The 27,657-nt window shown below is 37.6% G+C and overlaps 1 protein-coding gene across 1 annotated transcript in view; it reads right to left on the bottom strand.

Moving 5' to 3' along the window:
• SLC6A11 (solute carrier family 6 member 11) overlaps positions 1 to 12,895 on the bottom strand; it is a 103,628-nt gene extending 90,733 nt beyond the window's left edge. The window contains exons 1-4 of the mRNA XM_009946887.2: positions 12,676 to 12,895; positions 8,765 to 8,899; positions 8,455 to 8,595; positions 7,003 to 7,093 (exon numbers count right to left, since the gene is read on the bottom strand). Of these exons, the coding sequence (XP_009945189.1) occupies positions 7,003 to 7,093; positions 8,455 to 8,595; positions 8,765 to 8,899; positions 12,676 to 12,895 (587 nt within the window). The remainder of the gene's footprint in view (positions 1 to 7,002; positions 7,094 to 8,454; positions 8,596 to 8,764; positions 8,900 to 12,675) is intronic.
• Between the last annotated feature and the right edge of the window lie 14,762 nt (positions 12,896 to 27,657).

Raw genomic sequence — 27,657 nt, 5'->3', positions numbered from 1 at the left:
TTATTATTTGAAGTCCTGGGTTTGGATACAAATACATTTATTCAGAGTCCTACTGTTTAAATAAAGGTTTTTACAATTGCTGATGGCAATTTTTGGCCGCACCCAAAACACAGGCACAGGAAAAAATATTTATTGCAATAATCTGACAGCCCCATGATTGAAGAAAAGCACACATCACCAAGAAATTTCTTCAGGATACAGGTAAAAATCTTCCTAGATTCTTCCACCAAAACGCTGTAATGCTGCATACATACCAACTTCATAAACTTTGCAGAACTTCAGGAAGAAAAAAACCACCCAGAGGACTGGGAGTTCGGGAGACTTGAAGATAAATCGGACTGAGACAATCTGGACAAGGAGGCCAATCTTTCTCACACAGTGGATAGGCATGGAGAGAGGAAGAGAAGCAATGAGCAGAAGGAAGAGCAGTCATTAGCTGGCCAATGAATTTAGGGAGCAGGCAAAAAACGTTTATAGACTTAAGACTGGATGCAAGTTTGGGAAGTGGACAACTGGCTGGATAAGATGACTGGAGGTGGGAACCAGTAATATACCTGATTTAGAGACAAGTCAGAGGACAATTTGAACTGCCCAAGAAAAGAGACTAGGATGAATTACAATACAAAGAAGAGACAGCAGTGGGAAGTATATGTGGGAATGGCAGGATTGGATGCAATCCTAGGGGAAAGATACTAAACTGAATAGTTGTGGCAGGGATGCCAGGCAGGTACTACCATGGACCAGGAAGTAACAAATCAACTGAGGAATTAAGATAAGAACTGAAATAACTTACCAATGTCTCAGAAGCATGCTGACATTTAGGTTTCCTCTGAATAGACCTTTCAAAGAGTCCAGAACCAAGATAAGAAATGTGTGGAATGAAGAAGAGCTGATTTGCATAAACAGAGAGAAGAGGCATGGATAGGGAATGAACAACCAAAAAGCTCACCCACGGTGCTGGAAACCCATACTCATAGCCTTCCTCTACCCTAAAGCCTATAAAATTTTCTACCAAGAGAACTCCCTAGCTATCAAGCTTCCTTCTATTCTGCAGAAGGTTGATTCAGAAAAAACATTCACTCTCTCCTGTTAGTACTGTGTATAAACAATTCAATATTTATTGGCATAAAGACTGGAACTGGATGGTCTAACTACTAACCTATAAAGTATCAGAACAGACTCCCTCAATGGCCTTGTCCTCATGTATCTCCTTCAATCTAAACCATCTAAAGTGCTGAGACAGGGGGAGAAAAATCCTCTAAACTTCTGGCCAAGGCAACCACCTGAGAAGCAAGATGTAAGCATCCCAGTCTATACTCCATGATTATTCAACTTTTATACAAAGTAGAGCAAGTCCAAGAGAAGATGGTGAAATTCCCACCCCATACAGAACATGTTCAAGTGGAACATATGTATGCCAATTCTTGCAAGCAAAATACAATGAAGAGAGCCTTCTAAATACAGAGTCATTAGAGCAAAGATTACAAAAAGTAACTGCTTTTTAAAAAATAATTCCCTTAAATTTTCATACAAGTGCACAAATAAAATGTTTTGTTTGGAATGAAGTTGCAATTACTGGTTTCAAACAAGTTTCAATTAAGTAACTTTTTTAAATCTTTATCTTTGGACAAAGCTGACTTGCATACATTTTCTTGTTTCTTAATGGAAATAAAATTTGTGCAACCCTAATGCTAAATAGCATTAAAAAAATGTCTTGAGCCTCTAATGCTCAGCACTTTTACTCTCTCTGTAGCTCAAATCCCCTTCTGTAAAATGGGAATAGTTTGACCTTATCAAGATTTTGTGAAGATAAATGAACATGTAAATAATCAAGAAAAAATATGATTGCAAAGCCATTGAAACCAAGTACACCCTTGATTAAATTAATAACTTTGTCAGCAGAGCATGAGCTTAATAATAATGAGAATATAAAACATAAGGAAATGAACAAAGAGAAGAACAACAAAATATTGAATACCTCCAGTATTGCTCCCTATTCATCCTCTAGCAAGAACAAAGCAGATCTATTGAAAAAACATTAGGCAGCTCTTCAAATAAAGTTGATCACGTTCATAGAAGATGTTAACCTAAAAATCACAGAATATTAGGGGTTGGAAGGGACCTCAAAAGATCATCTAGTCCAGCCCCTCTCCCAGAGCAGGAAAATTGCACAATGTTACTTCTAATATTTCCTAATACCCAAATACTTGACTATGCAACATTTAAGGTCATTTTTTCTCCATAGTAAAAATGTTACGTACAACGTCCAAGACAAAAATCAAAAACCTTGGAAGTTCACCTGCCTGGTTTAGGGTAACATTTAGGGTAACATTTATCCGTCAATATTAGGACCTCAGATTATATTGACACCTATCCCACTTACTTCTTTCAACTGAAACCAGGCAAAGTCACTGGTTTTGAGGCCAACCAGATGAAGAGCTCATGTGACTCCAAACTAAAAGCAATTCTCACACAGCATCTTATGAGCTGAAAAGAAATGAGCAATTTGGCACAACTCAATGTTCTACAAGACATGCACAAAGGGCCTAGTTCTGAGAGGTGCTGAAGGTCTCTGGGTACTGAGCACCGCAGGATCAGGCTCAACTTGCTAATGACTTTTCATAGCGTTGTTGCGATTAACCACAATGTGACTCCTGCAGTCATTCTCAGCCTGAATGAAACAGGAAAAAACTCTTTTTGACTTGCAAGGAAAGGGTTTGTGCCTTTTTCTCTTTGCTGAGAACAGCCCCTTTTCTTTTCCCTAGACAAAAAAATGTTTTTTCTTGCTAGGCTTTACTTGGAAATGCTAAAGATGTGTCACCCCCTCCTGAGAATGACAGGCCAACAACTAGACCTTCTTTAACAGTGGACTAACTTGTTATACAGCCAATTAAAAAAAAAAAAACAAAAAAACAAAACACACAACTATTGAGGTGGAATCAACCACAAAACCATGGGTCCTCTGTCTGTCCAGCTCCTTTTCCAGGCACTAGAAACCTCAAATTCCTGACCATGGTGACAGATTGGAATAGCAGCCAAAAGAGCACACAGACATGGCTGCTGCCCCCTGTATCTGCCAGACAGTTTTCCTCTCCTAGGAAAGCAGTAGAGTATCTTCTCTCCATTCTGCTTCCCAGGTTATAAATACAACCTTATTCACAGCTCAATCTATCCATCCATCTAAGACAATAAATAGGCCTTTACCCTTAGAGTGACCCAGCCATCAAAGCTGGTACAGAATGCTGAATTATCAGAGAAAGTGAATCTATACTGCTAGGACAGCGAGGAAACAGTATCCTCTGTACAGACCTGAGGAAGGGTAACTGTTAGTCTACATATCAGAAAAGCTGCATAGTGCTGCAAAGTATCCTCTCAGTCATCACTGCACTTATGTGAGTTGCTGTTTGACTTCAGCAATAGCTTTAAAAGTAGACAAGCCAACAGGAGCAATAAGAGCTAGAAATATTTCAGCAGAGAGGCTGAAGTCTTTATTTGCAGCCCTCAAACCAGCTGAGTATTTGGATTTGCTTCCAGTCACAAATAAATAAGGGCTGAGCCTTCTAGCCTAGATGATGGAAAAGACCTAATAGTGCTAGTTAAATGTGAAAGAAAAAGCCAGACATAAGACATCCTTTGGGGCCTGGTGTATTCATCTTCGCGCACACACACACAAAACCAAATCCAATGTGTGGCCATACTACTAACCTCTGCTGGCATCTACATAATACCAGTCTAGTCTGCTGTGTGGTACATAGCAACCTGTATAACCCTCAGCATTATTCTTAGACCAAGAGCACTGGGCTTGAAAGAAACACATAGCACTGCTAAAACATGCGTTTGTGTAAATACTGAGTTTTCCCCAAACATTTTTGTTGTTTCTTTGCTTTTTTTAATTAAAAAAAATCTGAAGATGTTGCAAATATTCTAGAAGACTGTGGTAATGTGATATTAAAGGAAAGATGTAACATCAGCCTGACAGTTTACAAATGCAGTATTCAGTTCTACATGTATAAGAGATCACATACAGCAGCAAATAGGATTACTATTCACAATTACCACTCTAATCCACAGATTACCTCGAGTATATGGTAATAGACAAAAAAATCACCACACGCAATCAAAAAAACCCCAACAAAACAAGAAAGAAACCACCACAAAACCTGAAATTTTTCCCCACAGCTGACCTTTTACACAATAAATTGGCTTTGTGTAGCCACGACTTAGAGGAATTTCAATTGCAGACTTGCCATTGTAGAGACCAAAGTGTAAAGGTTTGAATGGAGTGGTTGTTCAGAAGAAACCTAGAGCCTCCCCTTTCCTTCACAGGCAGCAACTTAATTCATTGTAAGGAAACTGGTCTTTATGCCAATGAATTCAGTCCTGAGATTGGTTATTGCAGCAATGAAGGTTCTCGCAGGCTATCTGCATGAGTTCTGAAAATAGTAACAAGCATCTTCTCTGTGCAGTTTACCCCATCAACTTTCCTTTTTCTATTTGTTTAAAGAGTCTTTCAATAATTTTATGGTTCCTGACACCGGAATTTATGAAGGAGTAAAGCAATGTCATGAGAACAAGACCTCTGGCTAAGTGAAATAACATTTCTGGTAACACTTGTCTATAGACTATAAAACTACTTGCTGGACAAGTTAACTAGTCTAGTAACATATTTACTTTGTATTAACTACTCTGTGATCTACATTCGTAAACTGCACAAAGACCTTTACAGTGCATTTACGTCTGATATATTAAAGACTTACTTACAACATAATTATAATCTTCTGTTCATTCCAATTAGTTATTTTAATGCAAAATCAGTCCTGATGTTTAATAAATCTCACTCTACCACTTCTAGTTTGTCATGTCTATTTTAACTTTTGAGGCCACGTAACATCATACCGACTTGAATTTTAACAAGGCAAATACCTTCCTCAGCAGGAAGAGAGTACACTCATTTTCCAAGGGTGAAAAGCTATGCCACTTCAGTTTTGCTTGGCAGAGAAAGTAGATAAGTTTAGTATCTTAAGTTATTTTGGCCAGTAAACTGCTAGTGTTATGACAACTTTGGCCACCAGATCACAAAGAAAGAAGTTTCAAATAAATAACAAATTATTTTGTCTACCTTCTCTTTTGGTTTTGTGATTTTAAAAGTTTTGGAGTGTGTATTTTGTGTTTTCAACTTTGCATACACAAGACTTTAACATAAGTTAGAGAAAATGCTAAGTCCATTTATCCCTTCTAGTTTCATAATTCATTCCTAACTCAGCCAGAATCAGGTAGGCAAATACGTCCAAAATTTGAAGGTTTTAAGTCACTGTAACTTGAATCCAAGTTTAGCTACAGAATCTTGTATAGCTTCACTTTTAGAGAATTCTGAGAAGAGGACATGCTTAAAATATATCTGTATGTGTATCAAAATACACTGACATGGGAATTTAGGCTATATAGAGACAAGCACTAACAAAACCACTGCAAAACCCTAGAAACATGAGGAAATAAAACTTAGTCTGTGCCCCTCATATAATTCAACTGAAAGTTGCATATTTCTCTGGATAACTGGACTTACCATCAATTGCAGACTTTTGAATATTGTTGAACAAACAAATAAACATGGTGGGTAAATAAGGCTAGTGGTGGAGAAAATACTTTCTTCATTTACTCTAACTATATGAAATCTTAGTTAACTATCTCTAAGAACTGTAAGATTTATTTGTTAAAACGATGAAGTTACAGCAATAAGAAAAGCCACATAAGAAACTCTTGTCTATTCTGAAACACCAGCTGGGAAGCAGGTAGAGCAGGTATATTTAGATGTAACATGTTAGGTGTTCAGATTATTGAACATTTTAACAGAAAATAAAATTACAATTTTAACCAGAAAATGTAAGCATTTTCATTCCTTGTTCAGATTTAATTTGGTTTTGGTTGGTTGTTTGGGTGTTGTTTTTTTTTAAAAAAAAAAAATAAAACAGTACTATTTACTGAAGCAACAATTACCACCAATAAGGTAAGGTAACTGGTGTAGCAAGACAAAGAGGTTTAAAGGCAAAGACATTAGCATACACTACCATTCAAGAAAAAGATGTCAATGTAGAGTTATCTCTTCAAGGATAGTCTTAATTTATAGTCCTTTCAAAGTGTAGCTATTGCTGTCCTAAACATAAAACGGAGGTCTGAACATACAGCCTCCGAATAAGGCTCTATCTTAATAATAAAATTAATGAGATTAGAATAGGCACTCAAGAAATTTTAGCAATGCAGAATTTTGTAACACGCTTTGAATTGTGAGATAACTTAAGTATTAAAAATAAGATTCCATTTCTATGACTGTCTTAACGCACACTGTGCCCTGCAAGGAACAAATATATGACTACACATGCACTAATTAAATATTTATAGTAAGAAAAAAATGTGTCACCACAAAAGCAGACTATATTCTGTAGAGATATAATTCTCTTCAATTGCTCTAACTAGAAATCAGAATGACACAAGTTAAACTCTCACATTATTGTAGCTGAATAACTAACACTCACATAGTCCTTTAAAAAAAAATGAGATACAGAAGCCAAAGTATTAGTTAGCTCAAACAAAGATGAAGATGCAACTCAAACTCTTAAGAGAGGAAACAAGGAAACATCCTGGAAAAAAAAAAAAAAAAACCACACCAAAAAAAACCACCAAGAGATTTTTTAAGTCATCCTCTTTCTTTCACCTCTGCCTCCTCATTAGTATGGGTTTGAGGCTCTTTCCTCCAGCAGCAGGAGCCAAGCTCCCAAGCAAGTGGCACACTTTGTTCTATGTTCTTTCAGGATATGGAATTCCTTTCCTTTAAAAAAAAAAAAAAGTTAAAACTCTCATCCTGACTCTGTCTGTATGAGAAAATTTCCAGCGGAACACACATCACTAAGTGCTATAGGGTTACAAGGTATCCAATCACGTGTAAATGATCAAAATACTGGAAGATAATGAATAGTCTGATCAAATGTAAAGTTTATGTGCACTTACTCCCAAAATTCCATCACTGGAGAAGTGGCATTTTGTAAAGAGACTTGACTGCAGTTGCTCATATTAAGTTTTTGAAATTCCACACAGTTTTCTATAAAAGAATAGAAAAAAAGAGTTTGCTATATTGACATGTAAGTACATTTCTTCATGTGCATCTTCTAACTTATGCATCTTGTAAAGCCACCGTTCTATTACACATTTTCTCTGCATAGTTAAGGGATTTCTAGGTACACTAAAATGCCACAGCTGCTACTTCTGCAACATGGTGTTTTGATCAGCAGGTCACAGGCCTAGCCCAGAAAAACATCCACATAGTATGCTACATTCTCCTATAACACTTTCCAAAGGCACAGTTGCAATGGCAAGAGCCAAGAAAACATCTGAGGCAGAAGAAAGACACTTTGAGAAACTGAGGCAATTGACTGGGAATTATAACATACTCCTACTCCAACTGCTGGTTCAATGGCTCATGAAAAACTGCCAGCAACAAGTTTCCACTTTGCCTTAATATGGCAAGTGAAAAGTCATTCTGGCTTATTATTATCAACTCCAATACAGAGAAATGAGATCAAAGCAGCTCAGCATTGTCAAGTTAACAGTATTTGAACAGCGATCAACATTGGCTAAGCTCCTTTGCATGGTTGCCAAAATTGATACTGAAGCCTTCCACATCTCTTGGGCCCAAGATTATTTCCCTAACATAATCTAAACTGCAGGATTTGAAATTGGACAATAACAGAAGAAATAAATGCAAAAACTTCAGGAACATGGAAATAAGTGCATTGGTATGTATTCCTCCCCACATATGTTTGTGATCTTGAAGTCGAAAAAGTAGAGCATTACAGGTAAAAATATCAATGAGAGGACAGACGCAGAGCCCTGTACTGCAAACCCTCACAACTACACACCTCATCTTTCATGTAAGAGGCTAGTTTGCATGCAGTAAGCATTATTTATTGACTAAATTTTCAGAAGTAGCTTGATAAGCATTATTCCTCAACATCTAGCATTAAAAAGAATGAATCCAAGGTTCCACATTTAATATTTTCCTCTCCATTTGAACTCCCCCTGATTTCATTAGCGTGAAAGAGAAAGACTGTAACCTGTCATCAGCTCTTCAGTAGAATTCACTTGCTGTATTCAGGGAGAATAGATAGGATTGCAAATGAGTCTTGGGATTTAGCCAGAATATCTTACAGAATTAACAAAATCAAAATTTTTCTTCCACTATCTGACATTATATTCTGCAGGAACAAATGCTTATGCAATGACCTAAACCAAAAAGGTATGAATAAGTCTTCACTCCAGGATTCCTTTGTCAAGTCGTAGTGTGATGTGACTGGCCCATTTCCACAGACTGTTCTACCAAAATAGTTTTGTTCCTGACATTTTAATATATTATTCAATTACTTGGAAGTATTTATATAGCAATAACACCTACTGAGGTCATACCTGTATTCCATTCATGCCCACAAGTAGCCCAAGGAAGCTCTGTAGTAAAGCAGTTAAACAAATAGAAGATAGCCCATGCTAAAATGATGATGTAATATACATTTAGATGTGCTTCTATAACTTGGGTAGCATATCCAATGCCTAGAGGAAAAAAAGTGAGATACAACAGAAAACTTTCACTTTTCAGGTAATTTAAAAACAAATGCTTCCTTCTTCAAGTATATCTTAACTTCAATTTTGATACGATTTATTTTATTTTACTTCCAATTTAATGCATTCTATTGCAGTAGAACACAAAACTATTTGTTACCTTCAAATAGAGGGCAAACTTTCCTCCAGCATGTAATGCCTCCTTCACTAGTAAACTGTCCCAAGGCTGTCTCCAAGAAAAATACTGGTATGCCACAGCAAATAAAAAAAACCACATATGGGATGAGGAAAGCACCTGCAAGCAAACATTGAGGGGGTACTGGTTATAATGAATACGGCTCCTTGACAGCATAATAAGAAATTAATGTTCTTAATAAAGGAAGGATCACCTATTAGCCATTGCTCAGGCATATTGTGAAAGTGAAGAAAGCATTTACTCCTGGCCCCAAATATCAAAAGTTAACCTGTAAGCCAATGTCATGGACTAAAAAAAGAGCAGACCAAAGTTCCTTGTTGTAGACTAAATTCTGCTCATGTCTCAAACACAGAAAAGACCACAGTCTTGCTCAGCCACACAGTTCTGCTCTGATCATCGCTAGGTCAGTCTATACTGCAGTCTTCCTTGCTTTTCTCAGGAAAGCAGGGATGAAGAAGGGTTATGCAAATTAAATCCAAGAAGTCCTGTGTATGTTATTTGGACAGGCCTGACAATAAGAATCATAAAAAGGGAGTGATGAAATAAACTTTAGAACTACTTACAAGAACAGGAAAGCAGGACTTGGCCTTATCAGCTAGAAATGCTAATGTGAAATTGTAGGAAAATAACAAAGCGTCAACATTTTTGTTAGATGCTGACAGTAAGCTCCAGCATAGACAATGGATAGCACAATTGAATGCCAAAGTTTAGAACTGAACTTAAATAATAAGGACTAAAATACAGCCTTTTGACTACATAGAGAATCCATTAACATATAAGGAACAAAGAATTTTTTTTCCTCATTCCCCAAGTACTTAGACTTTCTGATGAGTCAAAGGATGAGGTGTAAAGCAAGCAACTATATCAGTTCAGACTGAAACAAGAAAAGAAGGAAATAAATACTGAGAAGGCGGCACAAAATAACTGATTCTGACGTTTTTACCTACACCAAGAAAGTTTTACTGGTTTAACCAGGTAGACTAGCACAGCAAATTACTGCACAGAATAATTTATCTGAAATTGTAGGAAAATTACAAAGCATTAACTGTCTAATTAAGTTATGAAAATAAAGCTTAGTACAACACAATTGTTGTATCTAGGCCTCAATCTGGCCAAACAAGTAATCCCAGAACTTTTATTAACTTCATTTAAAGCTCCCATTAAACAATGTAAGCATCCCACCACACATTCCATTTCAAAAGAATACAAGACATGCTAAACCCACAAAAGTTCTGGTGGATGCAGTTTTTCCTAGGAAGATGTGTTTTACAGTGCTGTCCATCACTGCATACATTGATCAGTTCTTTAGAGCACTGGCAGTAGCAGCATCTCCTTCCTTTAGTGGGAGTCCTGAAGATCAATTTGATTATTAATGAGCAGCACCTTAATACCTACCTCTCTAATACTAAATCTCTGTCAGAATATTAACTATGAACAAAACACTTCAGGAAAAATTCCACAACTACAAGGCAAATGGGTATCCTGTTCATGATTTTAAAACCCCCACCCAACCAAAAAAAAAAAAAAACCAACCCTCCTGAAAAATCCACCAAAAACCAAACACCACAACGCACCCACAACCTGCAACAACTGTTATGTTTTAGCCAATTTGATTAGAAAATTGAGACAACCAAATACAGCTGCCTTCACTTGCAGTTTCTTTCTTCAGACCCAGCACATGAAGAGAGATCTCTTCATGAGGAGTCTCTTCCATCAACCAGGCAGTTTGCCAATAGTTGAATCTCAGCTGCATCTCAAGCAATTCTTGTGGATTTTACAAAGAATGGAATCCTTGCATCTAAGGCATGGTTTCTCCGTGTGATTTACTGTACAAATGGTTTGAAAAAAATCCTTACAGGTCATGCAAACTGCTGTCCAGTATCAAATCCAGCTTGGCCCACTCATGCCCACAATCATAGCGAGTTTAACGTGGCAACCTGTTGAAAGTATTAGCTTTGACTGTGTTTTTCCAACACTGTTCTACAACAGGCATATATCATGAAAATTAGAGGACAGCTAGGTTTCCTAGCTTGAAAAAGAGATCATATTCCAAGAAGTATCTAATTCTAAACACGCAAATAAATTAATTTTCCTAAAAAACCCACTAAATATCTGTAAGAACAAATTAAAATTATACAAGTTTATGCCTACACTACCTGTTACTAGTCAGAGTAAGTAACAGAGAGAGGTCAGACCTCAGAAGTTCAATACTACTGCTTCCAGATTCATTCTGTATCTAGCAAGTTATTTCAGAATTAGCTCATATATCTTACCATTGTCTTCACTTACCACACATTAAGTAGTTTTCCATATTTACAAGTGATCCACCAAACAAGTCCAACTCTGGTCTAATTCCAGCAGGGCATTCCAGAGAGTTACAAAAACACAGGTCATAGACCAAGTCCTCATTGAATAAAATTGAAGTCAATGGCAAATTTCCCATGATGCCAGGACATGACCAACTAAACCACACGCATTAATTCTATTCTTAAAGAATAGAGCAGTGATTAAGTAATTATTTTTTCACCAAATCACCAAAAAACATGGTTAGAATTTTTTCTACCTAATTCTGTAGCCTTAAAAATTGCAGTATCACATTTTGACAAGCTAGCATGTGCATACAAAAGGACTAATAAAGGTTACTCTATGAACAAGGAAAATATTTCTATCTTTTCCTCTGCCAAAATTTCTTTGAGAAAACTTTGACAAGCAACAAAAGCCTCTTCTGCATATCATATTCAGCATATTAATATTTATGTACTAACAGCAGTACTTGGTAGCGTCATTCTGAAAATTGGTGAATTCTTGTTATCGAAGTTTTGCCAAAGTATGGATATATGAAGAAAGGAGCTGCAAACCATAAACACATCTTCCACAGTAGTATTAGCCTTACAGAAATAGCGGGCAAAATGAGCCAAAACTATCCCCGAGTTCAGACAACCGTGATTAGTTTTGGAAGGACAAGGGAAAGAAATTTGGCACAGCATTGGTAGCAAACAAACCCATTAAAGAACAAATCTTTGCATATCAGCCACGGAACACATTATTTTTCTCCCAGCCTATATGCTTACACTAACACTGATTCAGGCCTTAAGTGGCAAGAATGTTGAATCCAGCCCACAAAATTCTAAACTAAATTTTTAATTCACTTTTCTTTCCCCATTGCTTCGCAAGTCACAGCTGACATGCTTATACTTAACTGCAGTGTATCCTACATAGTTTATACTTAACAACAATCAATACATGCCACATTTGTAGAAGTCTGTTCTTTTCTGTCTCAAATAATATTCTTATTCTAACTCGTATAGGGTTTGCTCTGTTAGAGTAACAGGCAGCTCTACCCTTTGGGTAGTTCTCTGGGAAGTAATGAGAAAAAAAGTATAGCTGAGTTACAGAAGTTTTCATGTGACAAAGGAAATAAGTAATCTTTGTAACATTATCAAAAACAATATTCATCCTTTCCAAGGTATAATGTTGTGAAAAATAAACCTACATGCTTTTCTATGTCAGGCAAACTTATTTAAGTATGCTTGGGCCTGTATTTGCATGCAGAAGAAAATACACAGTGAACTACTCTAACAGAACATGGGCTTCTTCCACGTTAAAAATCTCATAGAATAAAATATGACAATTTATTAAGAGAAAAGAAGCTTGTGAAAGTAAGCCACAGAATATTTGGGGAGGAGAAGGAAAGAAAAACACAATGATTTTTTTTTCTTAATTGTCAGATGCTTAATATTTCCCTGCCCGCACTTACACTGAAATCCTGAATACCTATCTGTTACTAGTACAAGAAACCACTGTAAAGCATTCTTAAGTGTCTGTTCCCCACATGTTTATGGTGAGCTGTAAATCAACATATGATCCCATCTTACCGCCTCCATTCTTGTAGCAAAGATACGGGAATCTCCATACATTTCCCAAGCCAATAATCTCCCCTGCCACAGAAAGCACAAATTCAACCTTATTGTTCCAGTGACCTCTTTCATGAACTTTCTTATCATTTCTGTGGACGAGGTTAGTACTTGAGGCTTCTTGGTCCAAAGCATCTTCTGGTTTGCCATTAATTATAGGAATAGTCTTTTCAGCTGTCATGACTGTTCAGCCTAGGGAGACCAAAAGAAAAACATACAGGTGTTTTAAGTCACTTGTTTGCAGAAACCTTCAATGACTAAAGAAGTCCCTCAGCACATCATTGGCTTCTTATTACCTACAAAAATTTGCAGGTGAAAGCGAAGGAGGTAACTCTGTAAGGCTAGAAAAGTTGTAAAGTAGAGAAAAAGGAGGAAAAAAAAAAGGAAAAAAAAAAAAGAAAAGCTTATATAGAAGGGAAGGAGAAGAAGATTTCCAAGTTGAGGCAGACAACTTAGTAGTACAACATTGTTTTAAGGCTCAGGTAGTGAAGCCTTTCAAAAATCCCTCCCCAAGCAAGGATCCCAGCTCGGCTAACCTACCAGAGGACAGAGACCTCCCACACCTTCCAGGTATACAGTGGAGAACAGAGAGGTGGAGAAGGTGGCCTGAACGGTTCTGGCCTGCCTAGAGGAGTAAGAGAGCTCCCAGACTACTCACCCAGGGCTCTGCCTGTGCCTGCGCGGCTGGGAGAACAGGGTCTCTGGCTCGGCACTCAGCTCCTAGCGGACTCCCGCAGGCTGCCGCTCCTCGCTCTGTTGCACGGGAGGCACAGGGCAGGGCAGCCACGGCGTTCGGCGGCAGAGGCGAGCAGAGAGAGGCGAGGATAACGCGGGCAGCGGTAGGATAACGGGGACCCGGTAAGCTTCGTTCTCTTCTGCGGCTGCTGCCCGGTCAGCCGGCGGGGATAGGACGCTCCCCGCCTTCTGGAGCCGGAATTTACAAATGCTCAGCCTTCCCCGGAGCGATGGTATAACACCGCCTCCCCCCTCCTCTTCCTCCTCCTCCACCCAGCATCACCACCCGAGCATTCCCAGCCCCTTGCTCCCCCGCCCGGGGCAAAGCGACCGGGGCCAAGCACTGGGCGGTCCCCAGCCCTGCTTCTTGCACCCCCTTGGCTTCCCTCTATGCGAGGGGGAGGCGACCCGCGTGCGGCTTTGCGGAGGGCCCGCGGCGGCGGCGGAGCGGGCGGCGCTGGCTGCGCACCTGCGTCCGCCGTGCTGCAGTGTCCGGCCCCGCCGCCGGCTCCCGCGGCCGCTGTTCACGGTCTTTGGTTGAAGTGCAGGCCCGACAGGTTAAAAAAACGATGGGGGGGGGGGGGGGGGGGAGAACATTTGGAAAATGCAGTAACAATGTGGGCACTTTCGAGTTACACTGGGAAAATGCAGAAACGGCGCACGTGGGCATTTCTAACAAGGGTTTTGCTTAGAATTCAAGCTAAATAAGTGTAAAATACAATCAAGAATAGGACAAAATAATCCGAATTGTTTTGTTTCAGATTGAATGAAATATGTCAAATAGAGATTTTTTTTTTTTTCTATTTAACGCACACCCCCCCCCCTTTTTTTTTTTCCCAGTAGGTCAGCTATTCCCATCCCATAGTTTCTCAACCCAGACTAAATACCTGTTCCATTATTCATCTCTGCAGCTTCTCCTTGGCAAATGGCAGGTTTTAGCTTCACATCTTACCGCAGATCCAGACTCTTAGTTGTGCTATGATCACCAATTTTTTGCTCTGCAACTGCAGGAGATGCTCTTTGGAACACTGTTTCTTAAATCCTGGATTACATTTAAGCGTACAGGAGGATGCTGTCCCAGAGGCAGTGTGCTCTTCCATGTGAACTTTCTCTCTCTTGCTCTCCAGCTCCAAGGTCTTTTCACACTGCCAGGAAAACTGTTATCCAAGTGCTTACCAAATACAATGCAAAGATTCCCATGGATAGATTTTATATTAACTTTAGCTGACTTTGGAAGCTAGAGCCTGATTGTGCCCTGCTTATACATGTAGCCTCAGTGTGTTTTACACATTGAAGCTCTTACTGTGGTTAAAGTTTTTAGAATCTTGCTTTTAAATTATGCATGCCACAAGAGCTGGTGCTGGGGCCTCACCCTACATTTTCTGTCAGCTATATATCACATAAACACAGGTGCAGGATGAGGCCCTTTCTTTTCTTATTGATAGCAACATATATAGCACTAGTCAAACCAACATTGTGAAATGAAAAACTGCCAGTGGTAAAACTATGACAAAACTGCAGAATTCTGATTTTATTTTTAATTATTTTTTTTTTTTAAAGTATCCTCCACACAGATATCCTCCACAGATATCACCGCCAGAGCTGGGTCTGGGTGGTCTTTTTGTGGTTTGCTTTGTTTTTAATGCAGCTGGTATTCATTAACTGAGGATGGAATAGGTCCGTTTTTCCCAACCTGGATTTGTACAAACCAAACTTTGAGGGGTTTTTGTTGTTATTTTTTCCCCCTTCTTCGTCTAGTTTTCAGCAGAGATCAAAACAGACGTTGTTTTTCTATATTCCAGCCAGGCAGAGCAGGCTCAACAGGATACACTTAAACATCAAAGCTGAAACTGAATTATTTCATTCCTGAGAGCAATTCTAAAAATGGAGGGAAGCTGAGGGAGAGTAACCACTTGGCTGATAATTCAATACATGGGAGAGATCAGTCTTCTTCAAACAGACTAATGATACCAAATTGAAGGGGCCTGCTCCAAAGAACAGTCTATAGGATGACTGGCAGATGCAAAAGGTGTTTAATCACTGCTGATCTGTTCAGTATTCGAAATTATTAATTCCTGGTGGCAAGTATTTTATCCACTGCTATATTCTTGCACTGATTCCCATTCAGTCTCCTACCAATTGAATGGTTTATAGAAGTAATTGCTAGCTGCTAATCTTTGTGAATACTTTACTGACATGCAGCACAGTGTTTGCAACATAAATCTTAGATTTTAAAACAGGTTGATAAACCTGGAGTTTGTGGTTTGGTTTGTCGGGGTTTTTTTCGATCTTATGGAGCCTCCCCTATTGCAACAAAAAAAATTCTCTGTATTACAGGCTACATCTCAGTTCATGCACTAACCTAGTGTATCTCATGCTCCTCATCACAAATTTATGCCTGCTTCTGTCAGTCTGTAGGGAGATCTGCATGTGACACGCAATCAGAGCTCAACTCAATGACTGGCATGAGAGCAAACCTTGCAACATGGATGTGCTGTAAGACAGGAGGCTGATAGTTACCAATATCAGAAGGCTGTTACCAGTAAAACCAATATCTACTACTAAAACATTAGTTAATTAACTATTAAGTTAATAGTTAAGTACCTATTTTGTAGAAGGGCCAGCAGCATCACACATCAAGTAATCTAGTTATGTCCAAGTAGATTTCTTCTGCATTGTCTACTCCATTCCTGATAATGTAGCATCAGTTCTGCAGAAGCATTTAGAGTTTTTGCCTCCAACCCACTCACCAGAAGTAAGTTTCCTGGCCATTCCTCTCAAGACCCACATTAAAATGATGTGACCTAACAAAGCAATTTGAGTTCTGCCTTATTCAGGTTTGTCTCCACACTCCCAAGGAAATCATTAGAACTCTGTGCAGAAAGTAGACAGGGGTGGGAGTAGAAACCAGGTGTTTCTGCTAGCCAAAGAAAGGTGCTGTGAAGTATCAAATTTTCTAAGACTACATTTATTTAGATATATAAACTAAAATTAACGAAGATGAGGAATCCATATATAGAGTAACCTGAGAAAAGAACCTCCAAGAAAAATCCACTTCCTACAGGCTTCTGCCAGGATGCTGAATACAGATGCATTGAGGAATATGCACTGTACCCAAGATACTTTGGTTACTGCCAGAACTTGTACTCAGCCTATTTTTCCGATTATTGTCTTCTGGGACTTCTACTTGGTCCATATTTTCAAGACACAAATACACGAATTGTTAAGACATATCAACACATGTGGAGAATTAACTTTTTTACTTTTTTCTCCTTAGTGCCCAATGCCTACACAATTCAGAAGTCACATAAAGAAAACTGCATGACAGTTGCGCATTTTGCTTCTCACACTTTGGATGTATAACTTTTCAGTTTACAGTTCAGAAACTGTAGCACTACAGTTGGACAAGAGTGAAGTCTCTGCTACAGTATGTAATCTATTGGCCCACGTCTGTGCCCCTAGATTTTTGCATTTTTCCCCGAATAAAGCAAACAAAAAAAAGGCAATAAATAACTATATGAAAAAAGAAAATTCTCATTAGGATTAAAGCTACCATGAACAGAGATGATTTCCTAATAGAAAAATCAATGCAATGTTCATGCAAGTGTTTAATATGAGCAAATTCATGTCATATAGCTTTGGAAATAAGGCTTGGGCTTGTCTCCCTTTCTTCTCCTTATTAAACCATTGTAACTCTGTTGATTTCTGTGTTGTTTCAACAATATAGAACCCTCTGTCAATATATGTGAAGGGAGGAAGAAAAACAATTCACTACGGATTTAAAAGCTTTAGTTTAGATTGGATATAAGCAAAATCTGCACAAGCCTTACAAAGACTTCAGTTAGACTCTTCATGGCTAAATAGCTACACAAAAGCTAAGAAATACAATAGAATTTTATTAGTGATAGTGATCTGACACAATATTTTATATCAAAAGCCTAAGGTCATGAAGCAATTTGTGAAGTAAGACACCTTTAGCTACGCTATTACAGACTGGACTTAAGTCAAAAAGCAATAGGCTGTCTGATTTGTGCCTAATCACTTTTCTGCAATGGGGAAAAAAAGATTTATTTGTTGCAGATAACTTTAAATTAAGCAACAACTGATTGTTGGGCTTCTATTTAGAAAGGCGTAACAGCTATTATTGTAGATCTCTCTCTCAAATGTATTGCCCGCTCCTTACATAGTTGAGGTGCTGTGAAAACCACTTTTTCATCTATTGATGTTGCCCTTTGGGGGATTTCTCTTGTCCCTTGCTGTCAGTCTGAGATACATATTTTCTTTGTTACATGCATTTTATCTTCCAGGCCATCTTATCTTCTAAAGAGGAGTGGGTGATACATTCTACAATATGAGTTTTCTGCTACCGACTTGCACTAATTGTCGTCATCTTTGGACCACCTCTGAGGCGTCTTGCTGTGAAAGGATTAACTTCGGTTCCCACAGCACCTCAGTGCCTTTTGTCAGACAGACTTTTTTGACAATATTTGGTGACTGCTTTTATTTCAAGATATGACAAAGGTGATTTAATGTCTCATGAAAAAAGGTGGTACACATCATGGATTCCTCATGTTGCTACATACAAGTAACCACCATTCCATTGTTTTTATGGAGACACCCCTCTGCTAACATGACTAGTAGCATCTTGAACTGCCTAAACACGAGTTTTACAGACAGCACTTGGAGGGAAATTCCAATAGTGAGGCTTATACACAACTTCCAAGAGTTAGCAGTCATTTGTCTAAATTGAACAGAGTCAAAGTCTTATCTGCTGACAGCCAACAAAAACGTTTTTACTTTTGTTAGCACTTAGAGCAGCAGGAAAAAACCCAAACAATTATTTTTATGAAAAAAAAATCCTCGTGCCTCTGACTGTAAACTGTGAGGCACTGTACTTCTGAATAAGACAACATGAAGTATATTTGTACATGTTGACAAAAAATAACTGCTCTCCGGTAGTTTAGCAAATGTGTGCAAAGGTATCCCACAACACAGAGATAAAGAGTAAAATGCACTAGTTTTTTTGTGAAGAAAGGAAAATACCTATCCAGATAAGCAGCAGCACTAAAAGAAGATACCTATGGAATGATGTTTTAATGTGGCTTACAAGTGAGACCAAATAACAGAAATACCAAATAAACACCTCAGAAAAATTAAATACATATCACCACAACTACCTTACCACTAGTGGTTACTAGTCAATCATTCTTCCAGATAAGAAACTGAGCTTGCAGTCTTCATGCAGCTATGCATATCATCAGCATGCCAAACTCATACTTACTGAGAGATGCTACAACCTCAAAAATAAGACCTCTGAGGAAAGTTGGTGCTCAGATCCTCTGGACGAATTTTCAACTACATTAAGATTTCAGAATTTCTATTATTAACAGTATTCAGATTATAGATGCTGTCTGCAGGCACCTAAAGTCCTTTATCTCATCCCAGGTATTCTTTCTTGCTGTAGAAGAAAGCAGGGTAAGGAGCTGCTTTGTGCACTATATGCTCCAGGTTAATGTGGGGAGACTGTTAGGATTTACAAAGTTCAAATAATTTAACAACTCTACACCTCAGGTGGAAAAGAATGAACCTGATAGGAAGAAGCATCCCCCTCAACCCCTAGGTAGTGGTCCCATTGCAATTCTTTTGCATGAACAGTCTATCTAGCCAGGCTTTATGTTAATCCATGATTTACATAACTTAACTTGACTTTCAGGCTTTAGACAGTCTATAGAACAGTACTTCAAACAAACATTTTCCAGCTTACAAATGAAGCTAATCATCAACAGGCAAAGTAAATAAACGTGGAAATGTAAGTATCTTGTGATTATATGCCTTCACATGTCTTTTTTTTTTTTTTTTTTTTTTTTTACGTGTACATGTCAAGGAACAGAAATGTTTCTTGATTAATATTAATTTCCCCTGATTCAACAGCTTAGTATGCTCATCTATATAACTTCCCTGCTGTACTGGTTTTAGCTGAGGTGGAGTTCATTTTCTTCAGTAGCTGGTATGGAGCTATGTTTTGGATTTGTGACCAAAACAGTGTTGACAACACACTGAACAGTGCTTACACATCATCAAGACCTTTTCTATTTCTCACGTTGTCCTTCCAGTGAGCAGGCTGGGGGTGCACAGGGAGCTAGAAGGAGACACGGCCAGAACAGCTGACCTAAACTGACCAAAGGGATGTTATGATGTCATGCTCTAATAAAAGCTAGGGGGAAGAGGGAGGGAGGGAATACAATGATTTGAGTTACAGCATTTGTATTCCCAAGTGACAGTCACACATGATGAAGCCCTGCTTTCCTGGAAGTGGCTAAACATCTACCTACTGGTGGGAAATAATGAATTAATTCTTTATTTTGCTTTGCTTGCACATGCAGCTTTGCTTTACCTATTAGAATGGTTTTTATCTCAACCCATGAATTCTCTCACTTTTACCCTTCCTTTTATTTCTGCCATCCCCCTAGGGGAGACAGAGCAGCTGTGTGGTGCTCAGCTGCCTACTGTGGTTAAACCACACCACCTACCTAGAAGCAAAAGACCACCGTACATTCAAGATTAAACACTGAAGTGTCTTATAGTCCCTCACAAACATGGCAACCTATGCCATAGTCATGTTGAGCGAGGGGTGGCAGCAGCACTGCACACAGTCTGCCAAATGTAGTTTTAAAACACATCAGAATGAACAAGTGCAAGTTATGGTAAGAAATGCAGTCATAAGATGTGAATGAGGGAGTGGTTTGATTCAATTTCAGATCGGAAATAGGAGAAAAGCTCCAAAGGACAGGTCAACACATAAGGAGGATTATTTACTTTTCTCCATGACAAAAAAAATGATAAGAAATACATATGACAAATTACCCCTAAAATTCTGTTCAACTCAATCACGTTTTATCTTAAGTATTTTACATCTTTGAAAATGGAGTGTAACATCAATATATTGCTTCAAAATTAAAAGAGGTCTCATTTTCAGGATGTTTCCTTTATTGAATTCTTTTTGTCTGCTTTACTAACATGCAGCTTCAAAGTAATTGCCTGAGAAATTTTGATCAGCTCTTACCAAACACACCCCATCATATTCAGTATTTATTTACATTTTATCACTGTAAGCATTTAAGTACTGGAACATCTAGAGTTTTAGAGAAAGCAGTATGTGTTAAATTCTCTAAAGGAGGCCTAGTGTATTCATAAAGAGACTATACTACTGCAACTGCTCTATCACATATATTACATATGACAACTTGGAGTAACTCAATAAACAATCCTTCCTTGAGCTGTCTGCTGGCACATTGCTAATTAACAATTAATTGCCTTCAACAAGATTCCTGCAAAGCAGATGATGTGATACTGCAGATGTTTCAGCCAAGTTGCATTTCTGTGCAACACTGAAACGTACCTTGAGATTTCTTACTGCTTTGCTTTTTGTCATATATTTAATCAGAAATATATTCAGGGTGGGTTTTTTTTTTTAAAAAAAAAAAGATGTTGCAGTAGTTGAGTACTGAAGAAACACCTCTTACTAAAATACTTTCTTTACAGCTGTGAGAAATCATCTGTGAATTGACATCAAGCCAACACCTGTAGATATATATTTTCTATGATTGGGTCAAAATGGAACTTAGCTGGTAGACCAGAAAAAAAAACATTGTTGTAAAACCCCACCCCACTATGCTCAGCAACAGCAATGTCTCAGTTTTAAGAAACAAAATATAGAATACTCTCAATATTTATGATATTTGCTTACTAAAAAGTACAGCTATGTGCCAGTCCTGGTGCATGGACTTCTTTGTCTTTCACAGATAAAAGAGGGAGTAGCTGTTAATGCAGACTCCAATCTAATACACTGCAAAGGTAAATGGAGAAGATACAAGAGTACAAGATTATATATAATTTCATATCTGACTTATTTTCCCAAATGACTTGTTAAAAGTGAGCAAAGAAAATCGATGACAGAACCTTACAGCAAAAAGGCATACATCACGTTTACATGTGCAAAGCTCTGACTCTAGAGGAACAAAGACCAGTAGGTAGATTCCTACTTTACTGGCACAAATTTCAGAAGCCTGATAATGGGTATGGTGGGAGGGCAAGAGAAGACGTGTATGAATTGCTATGTACTCTTTCAGAAACGGATGGCATCTATTTGGTGTTACGATTCCGGCACAGAAGACAAAATTCTTTGAGCAGGGGAAAAGCTTTCCAGAAACTTTTAAGAAAGTCATGAGAGTGTAATTTTAACATGACGTTTAAAGCAGAGGTGTGAAGAATATTATTTAGATGATTCAGAATATTTCTAGTAGTTTCTACTCCATCTCATCTTCCATTCCTATCCTATCTACAGGGAAGCTGAAACTGATCCTACAGTATTTGGCTACATTGAAAAAAAAAAAAAAAAGTGTAAAATACACTTGTCTCAAATTCTTTTCTGAATGTCTAGCATTGAGTAAAATCATACTACCAGAAACATTGAGCCTAATCCATAGAAAACCAAATGCATGAGAGGAGAAATTTTGCAGGAGGCCATTTTATGCATAACTTGTGCCAAAGGCTTGTTTTACTTCCTCATCATCCTAGTGTTTATAGGACAAGTTATAGGCAACATATCACACAGAAAGGAGACATTTCATATTCTCTGAGACATGTAGTTCTTCTAGCTTCAGAACAGGAGGAAGAATGAGAAGTTTGGCTCACATCTCTTTGCAGTCTGTAGTAAGAAAGGTGGTAAAAGAACTGCTCAGTGGAAGGAAATAATCAGTGGTATTCTGTGCTTCCACTATTATGCTTTAGTTTAGGCACAATGTCTGGTGAATGTAATCCTTGAAGTAGTATCCTATTTCTTAAACTCCTTCTCCTAACTGATTGTCACTAAAAATATGCAGCCAAATGGTCCTCTATTTGTTATCTTCAATGAAAGTTCTTACACTCTGAAAGCTCAGAAGAGCACAACAGTGCTATCATTATTTGCAAGGTGCCTGAGCTACAAATGTAATCCTGATTTAATATAAGGAGTTGAATCCTCACTGAGGCTATATATGCACGTTGTATTCAACATCTTTTGAGAAACAGCTGTTAGCATGGCATTGTCTAGGCAATACTGTGATGAACCCACTCAAAACTGTTGAACAGATCATTGCAGAAAATGTTTTGTGCTGCTGAAATGGAGAATAATGGGTCATTGATTTCTGCGGTGAGGGGGCAATGTAAATGTTAGAATGAAATAAAGTATTATTCTGATTTATTAAATCCAGGAAATAATTGAGATTAGAAAAGTTGGGGAATGGATGGACCTTTTAAATACTTAGTATATCGAAGGTTAAAAGTTTGGAATTTCACCTGACACAGAAAGGACTAATGTCTTACTAGTTTGTAATTCATCCTGACCTATAACGTAATTCTAGTAGTTTCAGTAAAACTATACCCTGAATTCATTTGTTCCAACACCTGTAAGAATAAAAGCTGATTTTTCCTTTTCTGTAGGAAAAATTCCTTGTGCTGAGGAATGCCAGTTAAAACACAATTTTAAAAAAATTTAGCTTTTTCTGAATATTGTTCTAGTCGTCATTTCCTGATAACTGGAAGTGTTTAGTTAACTAAAACAGGAAGAATACTAATGAAACTGTCACCAGCAGCTTAAGGTCTCCTTACTAAATGTCACATTCCCTACTTGTGCCACTTAAAGTGCAAGTCTTTTCCTGATGGAATCAATGCAGACTACTATGTCCCAAAGTGTAAGAGCATGAGTGACAGAGCAACATACTCACAAATAACAAGTCTTCATTAGCCCTGGTATTCACAAGTGTACACTTTTTGAGAGTATGATTTTGTGTTTTGCAGCAGTTTCCCCACCTGCTACTGAGACTGAATAGAATTTAAGAGTAGAAAATCACTTACTGAGGAGGTAAACAATTTGATCTGCAGAGGTATCCATAATCACAACCTTTCAACTTTTTACTGGCTACAGAGTATGCTGCAGGTAGATACTACAGAATTTTCAAACAGTGCATCACTTGAAAACATTTTAGCACATTCAACATCTATTGCCTGAAATTAATTTCTTAATAGATACTTTGCATATCTGGGGCCTAAAGACAAAGTTTTGAGGAGTTAAATATTCAAGGTCTTTCTCTTCTGCTGAAGAGGGCCAGAATATGGCACTTGATTAGTTGTCTGCAGTTTGGAAGGGTTTTGTGCATGTTAAATATTGACTGTTGGGATGATTAAAGTAACTGAGGCTAAGGAGATATGGCTCTGTATCTGTAAGTGCATTTATCTTTCCAGAAAGTGTGGCAGTTCCTTCACTTCTTTACTAATATTACGTACATAACAGAAAGACATAATATACATCCAAAATAGGAAGAAAGGTTTTAAATCAGGAAGGGCGTTCTTTAGAGGTTTGTTTTTAAAAAAAGCAGTAAGGGTTTGGAGCGGTTAGCTATTAACATAACTAGTCTTAGGTCCTTGTTAGTAACGATAAAGTTTTACATTTCGAGTGCTTGTGTTAAATGGATTTTCAATTGTAAGTTTATTTCTATTTTAAGTCTGTTTAAGCTTATTAAGAGTTTACCAGTTCAGTCCTGGATTTGACAAGAAGCTTGAACAAGGAATAGAGCATAGTGTCCCTCTTCTGCAGCTGAGCTAGTCAGCCCTTTGAGACACGGTGATGGTTCCACCTGCTTTCAATGAAGAGACAGCTTCTAGGTATGATACATGTTTTGATATAGGCAGAGATACAATTTCCCAAGCAGCTGCTTTCTACTGTGCTGCTTGCACATTCAACTCAAAGGAATAACAATGCATGTTCATTTGCCGTATGGCAAATAAATTTGCAACATAGGCTGCACCTATTAAAGATGGATTTTGTGAACTGTGACACAAATATACTGAAAAGTACACTGGGTTTTTTGCACTGACCTTATTTGCAGGAGCAATTGTGTCACAGCATGTGACCCAGTGGAAGTGGAGTGACATCCTCCAGCAAGACATCAATTTAGTTCCGATTGCTACATGAGAGTGTTAATACTATATACTCTCATGTATACATATATTTTTTTTTAACACTACACTCTACATGTTTTCCTTAATTATTTGTTTCAGTGCTACTTTCCTAACAACATCCTGAACTTCTAAGTCCCCTTTTATGTTTGCAAATCAGAATCCTGGCCAGACATAGAAAACAACCCATCTATGAGTCCACTTGATCAAAACAAAATTTGGCTGCTGCCTAATGGCTTACTCAGGAAGCATTTGGGTTGCATTAAAATGAAGAGGCCGAAGAAAGTTCCTGAGCTGCATTCAAAATCTGATGTTAAAGGTCAAAATACCACAGTGAATGGCACCTAATCTGTATAATGGCAAAGCAGAAGCTTTCAGGAACAACTCTGACCACCTTCAAAATTTACCCCTCCACTTTATGCCTAGCTGAAGCAGATGTAAATTGCAGTTTCATATTAACACAAATTAGACATTCAAGAAAACTTATTTGAAGAAATGGTAGCAGCTGAATGCAATAAACTTAGCACACACTGAAGTTCTGGGGTTCATGTTATTTTTCCACAGATAGTTTACTCTTAATGAGGACTACTGTTTTACAAGACATTATTCTAACATCAATGTTACTATCAGCTCTTGTCAGGTAGGCCAAAATATCTGAGAATTTGTCCAAACCTACGGTTTCCACTATACAAACTTCCTATTCTAATTCTCGACTGAAAGTTAATTCTCACTCTGCTTTTACAACTATGGAGGAATTAAAATAGTTAACAGCAACAGTGCTAAAACGCCATTCTCAAATTTTGCAAAAAAAAAAAAAAAAGGTACTTAAACCTTCTGTGTTTCAAGTTCTAATTTAAATATTTTGGAAGAAGTAGATACATCTTACATCTATCTGTGTATTAAATCAAAAAAAAAAAAAAAAAAAGAAAGGGTTACATTATAGTGTGTCCTGCTTAGGTTTTTTCAGATCCCTTTCTTACATTTTCATTCCCCAAGATATTCTTAAAATACCTTTTCCCAAATGATTCCTCATCAATTGTTCCTCATCCTATCATATCCACTCCTCCAAAGCCTATATAGCAGAGCCTTACACAAACAGAAAAGACTTCCATGAAATTATCGTAGAGGGAGAATATAATGGTAATTGTTTTATTTAAATAATTTTGGTTGAATAAATAAATTGGGATTTGGGGGGAGTGTGTGTTTAGACAACAGCTCCTGGTAAAATTCCCTTTCAATGATAATCTTTCCTTTCTCATTGATGCATCCCTGAAGTCAGGAAAACCTAGTGCCCGCAAACTCCATCCCACTTCTAAAAACGGCACTGAAAACTAAATAACGATACTAGGACATAATGGCCCTTTAAAATTAATCCCAAAACTATTGTGTTCTGCAGTTCTTATTGACATAAGAAGTGATACGTTTCCCAAGATTTTATACAATAATACATCAAAAAAACCTTTCACAACTAAAATTCACATGACAAATTAAGGCCCATCTTTCTTTCACTTTGAATATTTTATTCATTTTCCACTAGTTTTTGTGGTTTTTTTTTCAAGTAATATCTTCTAAGACTTTTCAGTTTGTTGTTTTGAACAAAATGGTTTGAAATTATTCACACACATTTTAATATTTTTAAAGTTCATTCTAATCAGAGACAAACATTTTCAAAAGTATTAGGACATTTAGATGTATAGAAAACTTTTTAAAGGACCAAATTTCAAAAGCTCCATATAACAATCTCTGGTTGAAAAAGGTCCTTTCAAGGGGTAAGAGTATGAGTACACAAAATCACTGCTCATGTGTTGGCCTAATGATTCAGCCAGTCGGCTATCAACCGAAATATGACAGCCTGTGCAGAGGTCATTCATTCATTCCACCCTCAATAAAATCCACACACGCACTGATTTTCCAAAATTAAAAAGAAACTTTCGATGATTTTCACAGAAAATGTATTAGAGTGTGATCAGACTAAATCAACAGAAAAAAATATTATTTTAAAAGTGGCTAACATAGTATAACGTTACATAGTACAATATAATTGTTTAAATGGTTTGGGCTGTTTTATTTTTTAGTTTGTTTGGGTTTCTTTGAGTTTGGATTGGTGTTTGGGGGGAGTTGTTTGATTTTTTTTTTTTTTTTTTACACAGGAATGGTCATAAAAACTGTCACTATGATCAGCAGCAATGATAAGCAATCACTAGGTCAGCTTCCTCAGACTGAATTGCCCCGTCAGCATTTTACCTTCAGTTTATCCTTGATAATGCCTCTCATCATATTTAAAATTGTTTAATGTATTATTTTATGTATTATTTAACATTAAAATAATAATTCTATATTTATTTTTTCTGCAATTTTAACTCTGGCATTATAATTAAAATTGATAGGATTATGAGAGTGTCTTTACAAAAATATAGTACCATTTACCCAGGCTGGTACAAGATACCACAGACCTAAACAATGAGTAGATAAGGAGGAGAGTGTTTTTGCAAGTACATGGCACTGTTTATCCAGAGGAGCCATGTGTTTATTCAGTAATCAGCAGGCCTTGTAAAACAAAAAGTGCCATATATCTCAGCAATTAGTGAATCTCAACCAAAACCAAGAATCAGACTACAAAGCTCTGTTAGATAAGACAACTTGCAAGAGAAAAATAATTTAAAAAAAAATTTCCTTGAAAGTTTCAAGGGAAGTTTGAAATTTTCAACTTTAGGAAACAGTGCACAGGCTTAATAGACTTATTAATATTATCTTCTCCACCCAGGAGATGCATAATGACATGATAATGAAATATACGATGCATGATGCAAAGGGGGGTACACGTTAAAGGGTAAAAATGTAGTATATGTAGTAGGTGGATCGGGAAGTCTGTGCCTTCCTAGTGCCTCAGCCAATGGGGAACGGGAGAGGGTCCTATGCGGCCGGAAATTAGGATAAAAAGGGGGCTGCGACCCCAGCAACTTTGAGAAACCCCACGGGATATGCCCAGCGAACTCTCCCTTTATTCAAATAAAGTTTATTTTACAAGACTCCTCTGTCTCCTTTGTGAACACTGACCACTGGTGCCAGGATATTCCACACAAAATTAACTTGGACAATTAATTTCATTAATAGAAGATTAAGGACAAAAGCCTGTTAATTTTGTATTCACATTTTGTGTGAGGTAAGTATCTTTCCTGTTAAGTGGTTTGTATATGTTAGACTACTAAGATT

Source organism: Leptosomus discolor, chromosome 9 (assembly GCF_034619465.1).
Source record: "Leptosomus discolor isolate bLepDis1 chromosome 9, bLepDis1.hap2, whole genome shotgun sequence".
NCBI lineage: Eukaryota > Metazoa > Chordata > Aves > Leptosomiformes > Leptosomidae > Leptosomus > Leptosomus discolor.
This window is presented reverse-complemented; position numbering and strand designations above follow the sequence as displayed.